At 41.4% G+C, this 12,915-nt stretch overlaps 3 protein-coding genes across 7 annotated transcripts; 2 read left to right on the forward strand and 1 right to left on the reverse strand.

Moving 5' to 3' along the window:
- The first annotated feature begins 1,919 nt into the window (after nucleotides 1-1,919).
- Nucleotides 1,920-10,476, forward strand: yuri (yuri gagarin). Of its 5 annotated transcripts, XM_002052112.4 has the most exons (12): nucleotides 1,921-2,796; nucleotides 2,865-3,200; nucleotides 3,487-3,645; nucleotides 4,128-4,394; nucleotides 4,462-4,693; nucleotides 4,755-4,855; nucleotides 4,936-5,073; nucleotides 8,922-9,078; nucleotides 9,134-9,339; nucleotides 9,399-9,667; nucleotides 9,747-10,050; nucleotides 10,106-10,476. In XM_002052112.4, exons 1-12 carry the CDS (start codon nucleotides 2,299-2,301, stop codon nucleotides 10,298-10,300), a joined length of 2,862 nt encoding a protein of 953 aa, XP_002052148.2. In that variant the 5' UTR covers nucleotides 1,921-2,298; the 3' UTR covers nucleotides 10,301-10,476. The 5 variants fall into 5 exon arrangements, with proteins under 5 accessions (XP_032294186.1, XP_002052148.2, XP_015028752.1 ...); XM_032438295.2 differs by lacking the exon at nucleotides 10,106-10,476 and having other exon boundaries at nucleotides 1,920-2,796; nucleotides 9,722-9,862; XM_015173266.3 differs by lacking the exon at nucleotides 10,106-10,476 and having other exon boundaries at nucleotides 1,922-2,796; nucleotides 9,399-9,678; nucleotides 9,747-9,884.
- On the reverse strand, nucleotides 8,787-11,092 carry Uxt (Uxt prefoldin-like subunit). Its single transcript, XM_002052111.4, has 2 exons — nucleotides 10,595-11,092; nucleotides 8,787-10,403 (listed from the first exon to the last, which is right to left on the reverse strand). Exon 1 carries the CDS (start codon nucleotides 11,057-11,059, stop codon nucleotides 10,610-10,612), a length of 450 nt encoding a protein of 149 aa, XP_002052147.1. The 5' UTR covers nucleotides 11,060-11,092; the 3' UTR covers nucleotides 8,787-10,403; nucleotides 10,595-10,609.
- A 780-nt stretch (nucleotides 11,093-11,872) lies between these two features.
- On the forward strand, nucleotides 11,873-12,554 carry LOC6627394 (uncharacterized). The gene is made up of 2 exons (XM_002052110.4): nucleotides 11,873-12,004; nucleotides 12,070-12,554. Exon 2 carries the CDS (start codon nucleotides 12,078-12,080, stop codon nucleotides 12,405-12,407), a length of 330 nt encoding a protein of 109 aa, XP_002052146.1. The 5' UTR covers nucleotides 11,873-12,004; nucleotides 12,070-12,077; the 3' UTR covers nucleotides 12,408-12,554.
- The last annotated feature ends 361 nt before the right edge of the window (nucleotides 12,555-12,915 follow it).

Here is a 12,915-nt window from a genome sequence, read left to right on the forward strand (position 1 = left end):
CAGTGTACGTGTCATTTGTCAAATTTACTCTATTGAATTTTTCGGTATGCCTAGGGGGATTTCTATTGTCAGATTTACTACAAATATCTCAAATTTTGTAAGAAAGTCAATCTTGATTCTATCGCAAATTAAATGTTATTCAATATACAGTAAGGTAAGTACCTTAAATCTGATATTTTTATTTCCATTTCAAAATGTGGAGATTTCCTCAAATTTCAGAAACTAATAAATATCGATATCAAAGTTAACATCTGGATATTGGAAATTCAGTTCGGCATTTTCATAAGAATCCCCGACTTAGGATAGTTCACGTGGTATCTCCTAGTCGTGCGCCTAATCGATTTTGTTTGTTGTAAACAGACTTATCTAACCTGCAAATAGGCAGGCAAATTATAATTATTTATCAATTAAATTGACCAACTTTTCGTCTGGCCGGGCCGAACGAAGCTGCGCAAATAAAAATGACTTGCTTTTAGATTTTCTAAATAAATATGCTAAATTCTTGGGTAAACACAGACACTGAGACCGCGACGGGAACAGAGACAGAGGCGCCGATTCAAGTTAAGATTCTGACGCCGATCCGATCCGATTCGATCGGATTCGATTCGATTCGATTCGATCTGACGCACTGATAAGGCCAAGCCAAAGAGTCAGAGAGCGCAACAGCTTGCGGCGCTCAAATGGAGCAGCCCCTTTGAACAGAAGAAACAAGTAAAAAAAAAAGCTGTAGTGAAAAGTATTCGATTGACAAATACCCTACAAATACATTACGGCATACTAAATCGTACATAATTCAAATGCACCATATTTGAGGCAAAAACTGGTTGATTTGAAAATTTTGAAGAATTTCTGTGTTACTTTTCAGCCCGAACTAAAATATTATAATTTCTTCTATTTAGTCTTATAATATATTTTAAACTAGTAATTTGATTGTTGTTATTGTGTCATAAAAATCATAAATATTTATATATACGTAAAAATTGTCCAATTAAGTAACGATCTCTGTTTCAGTAGTTTTTTTCTTTCAGTATTATGGAAAACTATGAGATCATAAGACTCCGTCTAAAACAGGCTGAGGAGCATAACTTTTAGCTAAATATTGTATGGGACAGTAAGGAGAGATATTTAAAGCTTGCCTAATATCCCGACAGAAAATCTTAAATGTTGCACAGTGTAAATTGACAAATGCGCAAAAATTTTGACAGAAATAGAAATCATCGACTTGTTTAACAAAATGCTATCTGCCTGCATACCCACGCTTAGCGCTCGTGCCAATTACAGGGTATAAAACAAGCGATATTGCCCATACTCGTTACTTGCGTGCACTTCAGACGCACAATATTTCTGGTGTGTGTGTCGCTCGCTCAGTTGCCGTCTGGTCACCAAGCGCAACGGGGCAGCACGCGGTCGCGAAATTGGAATTGCGAAATACCACTTGGCGGGGCGAAGAGCCAGAAATAAGTTGGAGCCGTATCCAAAACTAAAGCTGAAAACCGACACCGAAACCGTTTGCTCTATACACAACGGTGAAAAAATAAAAACAACAAGAATATATATGTGTTAAAATATTTGATATATGTACATACATACATATATGTGGAATACTTATGAAAATAAACAAAAGTACGTCAGAAGACTACAAACAAAAGATATGAACACGCCGCCGCCGTCTCCGTCTCCGTCGCCGTCTCAGTCGCCGTCTCAGTCGCAGTCGCAGTCAGCGTCGCTGCCAAGGTTCGCTTGAACGTTAGGCGAATCGAAATACATATAATTTTTTTGTTTCCGATTTTATTAACATTTGTTGCTTTCTGTTTTTGTTGATTTTTGTATTTCATTTTTCTTTTTAAATTTTATTTTTTTCTGTTTTTTTTTTTTTTTTTTATAATTTTTATTTTGTTGTTTAACGGTTGCGTGTGTAAAGTTAGTGACCTTAGTGAATCGTGATTTACAGTGAGGAAAACTGCATTTGAGTTACGGAGCGAATTCGGATCGTTTGAATCAAAGCAGGCGAAGTGTGCCTGGCTCTCAGAAAGCCAGACGGCATTAGTAATGCCTTGGGAATTGTCAAACATTCACTTTTTGATCCAAACCAGACTAGAACACTTGGCCTGATTACACAAGCGATTCTAGACTAAAGCTTGACAAAAAAATTGGCAAAATTTGGAATTTCTGTTTTCTTGAATTGAAAAGAAAAGTCAAAACAAAAACAAATTTCCATTTTATATTTTGTTTAGTTTTATCTTCATTTTTTTTTTTTTTTTTTTTTTGTATTCTGATAACCCACAATAATTTCTTGTAATGAGCCAACGACGTGCGTTTTGCATAAATGCCGCGACACTGGGCCTGTCGACGTCTCTGTCGCAGTCATCATCGCCGCGTGTCGCCACCAACCAGCAGCCGGTAGAAGGTGAACAGCAATTGGAACAGGGCAGAAAGATGCTTGGGAACCCAGGAGAAGACGAGAAGGCGGAAGAGCTAAGGCGTGAACAACTGGAAACAGCTGAGAACGAACAGGAGCAACCGGACACGGAACCACCGAGCATTGAAACGCTCTTTGCCACGCCAAGCCTGAGAGGTGGAGCAGATGCGTCTGCTGCCGGTAGCACTGCGAGTGAGGAGCAGGCCCAGTTCAATGCCAGTTCAGAGGCCACATCCACGGAGCACTACCGCAATCAGCTCAAGAAACTGCGCGGCATATGCGGAGACGCGGCCATGATGAACTTTGAGCTGAATAGCATTTTTCTTAAGCGACTCGAGGAGATCGATTGCATGGATCAACAAAGCGGCGGTGATTCGGTGAGTAATATTTGATAACAAATTGTTGCTAAAAATCGCTTTACTTTGATTGTTGATTTGCATTCCAGAATGTGACGCCACAGTTGCGTCTGGTAACATTCCAGGATTGGGTCGATTTGCTGCTGCATGTCAACTACATTATCTTTGGCAACATGTCCGCCATGGAGGTGGAGGCCTACGAGAAGATCATGAACTGTTTCCAATCGGTGCGCGGCGAACAGCAGCAGGCTCTGGACGAGAATCGCAAGCTGCGCAAGGACATTTGTGCCATTATAAAGCTGGTGCAGGAGGCTTTCCATCACAACATCTGGAACACGGATGACATGTGCCTGGAAACACTGACGGTCAATCAGCTGCTCGGCCTACAGGCCGATCAGACCCGACCGGAGAGCGAAGCGGAGAAGGTAGGTCGGCTAATTAGCATAAGGGGCTAGGGGCATCGTTCACTCATCGAAACTTGTCTTCTTCTAGAAGTACGAAGATTCAAATAGAAACGAGCAGACCAGAAATTTATTTGTTCAATTCGATTCCACCTACCACCCCTCATAAGTGCATTCAAGTTTTCAATTCTATTTTACGTTTTATATATATTTTTTGTCGTGTTGAACTATTTGAAATAAATTAGCTTTATATGCAACGAGCGAGAGAGAGAGAGAGAGGAATTCTTATCTGAGCATTATTTGATTGCAGGTTACCAAATGCATGAGATCTCTGGCCAACGAGGTGGCCGCCAAGCATGATGAGGTCTGCCATCTGCAGGACCAGATGTGTGCGCTGGACGAAGTTGTCCAGACCGCGCGACAGAAGATCATCCTTAAGGACAAGTGCATAGCGCAGCTCAATCAGCAGGTGAGATGCCAATCGTAAGATTGATCGATTGATTCTTAAAAAATGCAATAATCGGTAAATGTATGGCAAGCTAATGTATCTAGTCGTAGACCAACTAAAGCTAGTCTCTAGCCGACTAGCAGATACTCTTACAAAAAAAATCTGCTGCCTTATGAAACGTTTAGGCGTAAGGCTCTTCATACAATGGAGGGAGCTAACCATGAAAAGAAAGATTCATAATCCGTGTATACTATGTATACCAAGAGCCAAATTTTATAATCGATTTTTTTCTGCTTCGTTTAAATATGATTATTTTATCATTCAAATTTGTTGGGCTATTAGAATTGCTCACATCATGGCCTGCTTTTTGGCACATATATAAACTGAGGGGGGGTATTGATATTGTTTTGGGTTTCAATTTATAATTTATAAGCACAACATTGCTCACGTTTATAAATAAAATTTCATGTTAAAAACGATATTTATCTTAATTTTTTGTTTAGTTAATGGAACTGCAAGATTGTTTGTCAAGCATGACGCAAGGATCAAACACGAAGGCAAGTTTAACTGAGGATTACGATGTCGACTTCAATCATGAGGATTTCACCAGCTGTTTGTTCGAGGGCCTCAACGAGAAGGATCAACAGGCCAGCGAGCTGCTGCGCATGCTCAATAAGGAACTGACCGAATTCATAGATCTGATCAGCAAGAAAGACTTTCAGGCCATGGAGTGCCGTCGAAAGCTGCTCTCCTGCTTCTTCGAGAGAATTGTAGGTCACGCCCAAACTGTGTGCTAATTGAGAGCTTTCACTATATTTCTCAAAATCGCTTTCTCAGAACTGCGATCGCGCCGATACACTACGCAAATTGGAGAACTTGCGTACACAGCTGCGGGCGTTGGATTGCAATTTAGATCAGCTGGATGCACCGATTGCCTGCAGCACCCAGGTGACTGAGGACGACTTTGATATACAGCTCATCGATGCACTGCGTCGCCGCTTATGGAACATCAATGAATGCAACAAGGAGCTCAATACCAGATGCCAGCGTCTGGAAGTCCAGCACCGAGGTACGTATTCTATAGCATTGCAACTACTAGTATATTATATATATTATGTCTGATTCTTAAGTTGAACTGATGGAAATCCGTTGCCTATACGAAGCTGAACGTTCTATAAATGTCAAAAATTGTGAGGCATTGAAGCAGATAGCTGATCTACTCTCCAAATTGGTAAGTCCAGCTGTAGTTAGACAATGATTAATTATAATTAATAAATTTCAATTACCAATCGATTGCACCTGTTACTCTAGCGTTGCTCCGATCTCTCTTATGAGGAGATCTATACAGAAAAATCGACAAATAATCCATTTTGCGTGGCCATCATGGAAATGTATCAGAAACTAAACGAGCTAGAGAATAGTGGGGAGCAGGAGAAACAGCTTTTAACCGTAAGTAATTGCATATATATTCAATTTATCGTATTCGAGAGAGTTCTTATCAAATTCAGACCAACAAAAGTGAGCCCCAAACACCTGCCCACAGCACATAGCTGATAACGACAACAACTACAACAACAACAACAACAACAAAAACAACTTGCGACTTGTTAACCACCTCCGAGCAGCCGCCGCTTAAGCATAGTTTAAATTAGTTTAATTTATCATAAGTTTCTAAACAAAAAACGTTACCTAAAAGTAAACTTTAGCCATAAGTTTTGTTCTATAATGTACGACTATTTATTAGCTTTAATAATGCAGCAAGTTCCCGCCAAAAAATTTCAAAGGCAATAGTTACAACAAACTACACTTACATCTATTGTATATAAATTGTTATATATAAATATACATTTTTGCCGAGGGCTGTCATTAGAGTTCGATTGATGTTCGTGTTGGAGAGAAAAAAGTGAAAAATCGACTTCTACTATTTTATAGTATTTAAGCAATGCAAGCAATAAACATAGTTCATTAGGAATTAATGTCCTCATGATTACAAACTGTGGAATACTTTGGAGTTTGGCCAAATGGGAACTCATCGCGATCAACGGAATAGGTTTGGTATGAGGAACATGTTTCTGACACGCAAATGGGAGGATTTTTGCCGGTTCCTCCCTATCGATACAGCTGTGACTCATTAACTATATGACTTCAGTAGCTATATTATATTTGATTTACGAGTGCTCTTGCAAGATATTCTCATTACATTAACCATACAATCCACACGTATCTGCAAAAGGGATTATATTAGTTTATGGATACCCGTGCCGAAGATAGCGTAGTTCCCCATTTCTCGCAAAATGACCCCATCTAAACAATGAATCGTTTAATTTATTAAAGGACCCTCGGGTGTGCCCTATAAATGGTATATATATGCAATAAAATTGCATTCCCCATTGTTATATATACATATAATACCATGTACATAATATGCTGCAGTTCCCGACAGTAGTTGAACTATATTACCATTTAAGTCGTTTGATTTATGTACTCAAACTGTTGTGAAAAAAAGGCTCGAAACTGTCGAAACGAAGACTTACTCTTTGTTTACATTGGACAAATACAAATCGCTTGAAACTCTGCCGAGCTCAACTGCAATTCGGGCGGTTGGGGCGACCAGCTACTAGGAGCTGAAATAGGTTTCGTGTTATTTATTTGCCCACAATCGACACGCGAGCTGCGAGCCCTGATATGCATATCGATGAGCTCCTGAGAGGGGTGTAGCCCCGGGCAGATAGACAGCCGAATGGTCGCCGGAGTAGTCCGCGTCCAACGTCAACGTTGCTGTTTATTCGCGTGAAACAAATCAAACCTGTCGTGGAACTGAATATCGAAACGGAAACACAGTTGGAAATATGAAAACGGCAAATATAATAATCAGCCGCGGTGCTGGCAATGCTTCTCCTCGTCGCGCTGCACCCACATACAAGCGCGCCCCGTTTGTAGGCCAGGACGACGACTTCTCGTCTATCGTCGTCTACGTCTCCTGCGGCCACGAAGTTGACGCCCGCCGTAAAGTGTCTGGGCGAGGCGATAATATTTACCAGGTGGCAAGACTACGAACAGGACGCGTCGCTGATGGCAAACGGATACGTGTGCAATTAACAAAGTTTATCCTGCGAGCCAACAAAACTGTTGAAAAGTTGGCCAAAAGTGCAAATTGTTTTCCCCAAGCAGCCACAAGCAAAGCTGCAAATGAAAAGTGCTCGAAAAAAGTGAAGCGTACAATTTGTTTGCGGATGGGTTGGACAACACAAAAGCAAAATGAAAGTTTACAAAAATATCAAATGTCCCAAATTTATCTATAAATTTGTTCAGCAATATCTTGTAATTGTTAGGCGCTTCGGCTCGAGGCCGTCAACCTGCTCCAGATATTTATAGAAGAACTCATGATCTTGAGTTCAGGCAAATAATATTTACAAAAATACGAAATCTTCAATTGAAGGCTTAGGCTCGAGACTTCTTTATTTATCTGCATTCAGGCTTGAGGTTCGGTTCATCGAAAATATAATATATAAATTCCGCAACTAAGCCGATTCACAAATTGAATATAATTAGGCGCAAGACGCACAAAAATAGTTGCAATATTTTAAAATAGTAAAAAACCGGACCACAATTGAATCTGGATATAGACAATATTTTTAAAGGCAAGTCGTGAACGACTTTTCGTCAACTTTAAATGGAAGCTTAAGCGCTATAAAAACTTCTGAAATCGATTTTCACATGGAATTAAGAATCATAAATGTCGGTCCACATAATCGACATTTAAAAGTGTTTTTAAGTGCGCGCTGCCATGCATTCGCTTTCAGCCAACTTAAGAGCTCGACCAAGTTGGAGCTCACGATATAATTTAATACCGAATGCAAGTAGTTTATTTGGAAATCCATGTCAAATATAATAAAACATATCTATAAAATAATTGTGGGGCTGGGAGACGCGAATGAAAGTGCTAAAGAATAGAAACTTTGAAACCTGAAACTTTGCCACCTTTTTGGGGTGCCACCCACAAGCTCGAAATTGGATTTGCCTTCATTTCCGTGACGAAAGTTTTAATAGCAATATTATTGGAATGAAATGAAATGGTAATGAAGGCAAAATACGTGGCGTTTATAAATATTTTGAGCAAGCGGCAATTTGATATCGACACGAAAGCCCGACCAACATTCGACACCCGAAACAATTCAAAGAATAACATAAACAAACGCACAAAGCGACTGTGTCTGGGGCCCGTCTGATATCTGGCATTTGCAAGATGGTAAGGTTCAAGCTCTCGAGCTATATGATTGTTATAAGAAATGCTATCCGACTGCAGACTGACATTGGCGCGGACTGTCCGCATCGACAGCAACTGGAGCACACGCTGCTCCACTGCCAGACGCAATCGCAGATACTTCAGGCCACCCGCGACAACTACCTGAGCATTATTGAGGAGTTTCAGCGCGATCTGGAAGAGCTCACGGAACAAGTGCAACAACAACAACAACAACAACAACAACAACAACAACAACAGCAGCAGCAGCAGCAGCAACAGCAAAATGAGCTTACGTCCAGGGAATTGGAGCCGAGCTATCACGAGGAACCGACGCGAATCGGCGCAAATGAACTCGAGCTACAAGTTGGGATTTATAAAGAATCATTTATAAGAATAGAAACTTTTTGTTGCTTGCTTTCGTTGTATATATTTATGCCATAACCGTGTCAATATAGTCACGTTCTACTGTCCGTCTGTTTCTATGCAAAGTGGATTTCTCTTTGCGAAGACCCTTCTAACGATCGGAGAAAAATAAATTTCTAGTTTGACAACCTTTTGGTTTTGAAGAAATCTTGACCAACCAATCAACAATTGCAAGTTCATAATCAGGATTCAGGAATGTATCTCCGTTGCAAAATAAAAAAGATCTTGTTTGAAACATATCTGTAAAACCCCATAGGAATAGTCGGTAGTATAAAAGAGTTTCTAAGGTTAGAAAGGAATTAAATCATTCGAGCCCACTTACCATATTCCTGACTTATGAACTGAATCGTCTGAATAATGCATAATATAGCTCTATGGGATGAATCGGTGGTAGGATAGCTTTTGTACAAAAGCAGACTTAATCCGCACGGATACATCGAAGAAAGCTGAATCTAAGACTGAGTATGGTTAGGCTAGCTGCAGATCCTTTAACTTTTGTTTTATAATGAGCTCCTTTATTAAATTCCTTTAATCCTTTATTAACACTTTCGCCTTAAAATCCTTTAGCATTCTAGCATCCACAGATTAATTCTTTGTTGTTTGAATTCTGCCACGTTTCCTTTTGCAGAACGAAAGACTAGTTTGTCAAATACAAAGACTGCAGAACGCATTGTTGGATCGTGAACAGCAAATCGAGCAGCTGCGCTCAACGCTTAATGGTTACATCGATCTCAATGAGACGAACAGACTCAAGGATGAAATCTCGGCACTGAAACAAAAGAATAGTGAGTTTTAATCATATATTCCAAGCAACTGGGCAGATCTAATAGATTCTTTCAGCTGAACAATCTCAAAAAGTTTTGGAAATTGCCAGTTTACTGAAAGCGCAGGAGGAAGAGCGGCAGAAGATATGCCAAAACAATGAAGAGCTCATGAATAACTATGAGGAGCAGGCCAAGAAGCTGCGGCGAGCGGAACGCGAAGTACAGAACCTGCAAGACTGCATGGAGCAGCTGGAGAAGCGACAGGATGAGCTAAAAACGGAGGTGAGGAGGAAAACCAAAAAAAAAAAAAAGAGTTAATATAAAATAATACCTTGATATAGCGAAATCTGTTGCGTGAGGAGGTAACCGCCCTTAAGGAGAAGGATGCCAAGAACTGTGGCCGAGAACGGGCACTGGGCGATCAGCTGAGAAGCCGTCAGGCGGAGCTTGATAAATCACGTTGCCTCGTCCGCGACATGCAAAACCATCTGAAGCAGGAGGAGCGGCAACACAAGGAAACCCTGGACCGTCTTTGCCAAGCCAACGAGGATATCCGACAGCAAATGCGCGCCGTTGCCTGTGAATGCAAACAGATGCAGCTCAAGCTGAAGTATGTATTCGGTACGGTTGATCCGATAGCGTGTCCATCACCCGTCTAAACCAGTTTGATCCCACATCCTCAACTGCAGACAGCAGACGAACGTGAACGAGCAGCAGCAACAGATTATAGAATCGTTTCGCAAGTGGAAGGATGCGCAGATCAGATCGGATGAAGCAATGCGACAGTGCATCAAGCGTGCCGAGGAGCATATCAGCCTATTGCTGGAGGAGAACCAGCGTCTGTGCGAGGAATACAGGCGTCTATATAACGACTACTGTCTGCTCGAGGTGGAGTTGCGACGTTTCAAGGTCGCGGTCAACAGTCGCTTTGTAGCCGGTGGTTACGAGCAGCCGGATGGTGTTGTTCTCAGCGGGCAGGAGGTGCACGATAATGTGAGTGTCCACCTAAACACGTCCAATTCAATTGATTTGCCACCTTCACCCGCAGATGACCAACCGTATGCGGTTCATGTGCAACACCGCGGAGCGCCTATCCGAACAGTGCAAAACTCTTAATGCCGGCACCCTGCCCGATCTTTCCATCAATCAACGATGTGTTGCAGGCGGCGAGCAGCCATCATCTGTCAAACAGACCAAGCCCTGGCAGTTGAGTGGGTCCAAGTCAACGTCCAGCTTGCTGTAGGATATATTTATTCATTCCTTCTACTTGCGGTTCAATTTTACTCATTCAAATCGGTTCATTTCACGTAATCGTTTTTTTTCCTTTTATCACATTAGGACAACAGCTGTAAATTCAAAGTTGTAATTTATAAGACAAAATAACTAGAGTATATGCTTGTGTAAAGCTTTTTGACTTGACTTCAAAATTCAATTCAATGTGCGCTGTATTTTAGTGAGAATCCTTAATCGGGCTTGCAGAGCTCAATATATTAATAATTCAACTAGGGAATTTTGTAGAGCATTTTCTAACACTAACCTAAGCCAACGCCCGTTATCTGTCATCCTGTTGCTGCAGCAGCTTTTCCCGCTCGCTGATCGCTATGAGAGCCATCTTGATTTGAGAGCGCTTCTTGACGCTCTCCTCGCGCACCACATCCGCCTGTTTGGTTAGAATTTTGATGCGCACATCACTGAAGCGTATCGCCTCGTCCATGCTCATTTCCAGATACACCTCCTTGCCTACGTTAACCAGGATTTTGTCCATTTGTTTGACGCGCGCCTGCATGAAAATGTTGCTGCCAATGTTCACCTGCGTTTTGTAGCCAGCCGGCATATGGTCGCCAAAGGTTTGCAGTGTATTCTTTAACTGTACATACTCCATGATCTCCTCGTTGAACAGATTGAGATGGTGCTCCAGCTGCTTGAGATCCTCTTTAAGCACATCGTTGATGAACTCCTCGATTTGCGTTATGCGCGCTTTATGTGCGTCTGCTTCCTGCATTTTTTAGTTTTGTTTTGCCTGTGCACCGCTGTAGCTTAACAGCACAGCTGTGGGCACCCAAAAATGTTATGTTAACAGCGCGCACTAATTTGTAATTCTATATAAGATAATCGTTTCTTGTTACTAAGTGATATTGGCTAAAGCACTTGTGTACGAAAATAATTGCGATCATGTTAATTAAATTTAAAAGAAATGGAACTACTGACACGGGATATTTGATTTAACAGCTGCTAAATCTTCTTTGTTAACAGAGGCATGTTAGAGACACATAACACAACAGCTGTTACTTTAATGTGGTGGTGCGGCGATAGCTCAGCTTGGCGCGCGCACTGAATTCAAAATATATGCAAAGTTATCGATAAATGTGATCGGTGTGATTTACCCCATACAGCAACCACACGTTGTATATTTAAATATATTGAATTGAATATTATAAACTACGGCTGAGTGACAGCTCAGCCTCCATGCGTATAATCTGGCTTTCGACGGATTGGGGCAACCCCCCTGCCACTTATGAATTCCAATTCGCAATTTTATGTAATCATCGGATCACTTCTCGTGCCGCAGTTAGCTGTCGCGAGAGGCGAAAAAAAGTCAATTGTTTGCGCACGCAACGCCAAATGTAATAATTTTACAGCGTCTTTTCATATTTAACTTTTGTCTTTGTTTTATTATTTGCAACATTGTTGGGCGCAAATCAAAACGGAATAAAGAAAGCCACCGCGGGCCACATACCCAGACGGCAGCCGAAACTCTTTCATTAGCATTTTTAATGCTTATTTAACCTTTGCGCATTGCCCATTTGAACCCTGTGCACATTTCCTGATTTTTTTTCATATCCAAATCTCAGTAGGCTCCGACTTTGCCTCGCCCAGTTTTCACTTAACTTACTCGTCAACAGTTCATATAGTCTTGTTTAACTCAACACAGCTGTTCGATTTTCCAGTAAGTATTTATTTCTTAAAATTGTTCATTTTTTTTTTTTTAAAAAGTTCTCTTGATTTTTGCAGCATTCAAGATGAGTTTTACACTGTTGAGCAATCTTTTAACTGTGCCCATTAAACGGGTCTGTGCTACCCACGGCGAAACATTTAGTAAGGGTGGCGGAGGTGGAGCTGGAATTGGAGTTGGCTATGCCGGTCAGCTGCAACAGGTGCGCCGTCATGCGCCTATCTGTGGCCCGCCGCGCTTTCCCATGTCCACGGGTCAGAAGCTGATCTTCGGCTGGGGCTCGATTCTGATAATGATGATACTTCCTTATTGGGCGCTGTCCCAGGTTCCTCGCTGGTCAGCCATGCACAACAATCGTCCCTATGGCGACGAGGAGGAAGAACCACCCGAAGAATAACCAAAATTATCCTACACACGGAACACAAAACACGCTTATAACATGCTGATACACGGCAAACGGTGACTTCTTATTCTAGTTACAAACTTGCAAGGCCAGCATATTTGTTCGATTGTTAAATAAAAAATACAGTGCAACAGATCAAAATCCTCAATCTCTATATTAGTGCTAAATTCCGCCCGCAATTGTGAAACATTGGCGGAAAGCGGTTGCATGAAATTTGTTTGCCAGGACCTCAGGGAATTCCCGACTTCAGATCTAACTCTTGATGAATTCATATACCGGGCTAAGCTTCATATAGTATCCAAATCTATATCTCTATATGCATATAGTATTTATATATATATATATATATGTTTGCTCTCATGTGAAGTTCTTTTGGATATGGCCGTGCTTTCTACATAAGGTAGATGAGCATGAGGCCAATGCAAGAGCGGGACATCAAGTCGCAGCCTGGTTAAGGTTTAAACACCTTTGGGCCAACTGCTTGGAAGCAAACGGAGCCGAT

The sequence above is a fragment of the Drosophila virilis genome, chromosome 4, assembly GCF_030788295.1.
Source record: "Drosophila virilis strain 15010-1051.87 chromosome 4, Dvir_AGI_RSII-ME, whole genome shotgun sequence".
Lineage (NCBI taxonomy): Eukaryota > Metazoa > Arthropoda > Insecta > Diptera > Drosophilidae > Drosophila > Drosophila virilis.

What these genes read in the sequence shown, in the direction of transcription:
- yuri (XM_002052112.4), top strand. Translation starts at nt 2,299, where the DNA reads ATGAGCCAACGACGTGCGTTTTGCATAAATGCCGCGACACTGGGCCTG. An exon ending in CGGAGAGCGAAGCGGAGAAG is followed by an intron (nt 3,201 to 3,486) that starts GTAGGTCGGCTA and finishes ATTTGATTGCAG; the next exon opens with GTTACCAAATGCATGAGATC. An exon ending in TAGCGCAGCTCAATCAGCAG is followed by an intron (nt 3,646 to 4,127) that starts GTGAGATGCCAA and finishes TTTTTTGTTTAG; the next exon opens with TTAATGGAACTGCAAGATTG.
- Uxt (XM_002052111.4), bottom strand. Translation starts at nt 11,059, where the DNA reads ATGCAGGAAGCAGACGCACATAAAGCGCGCATAACGCAAATCGAGGAG.
- LOC6627394 (XM_002052110.4), top strand. Translation starts at nt 12,078, where the DNA reads ATGAGTTTTACACTGTTGAGCAATCTTTTAACTGTGCCCATTAAACGG.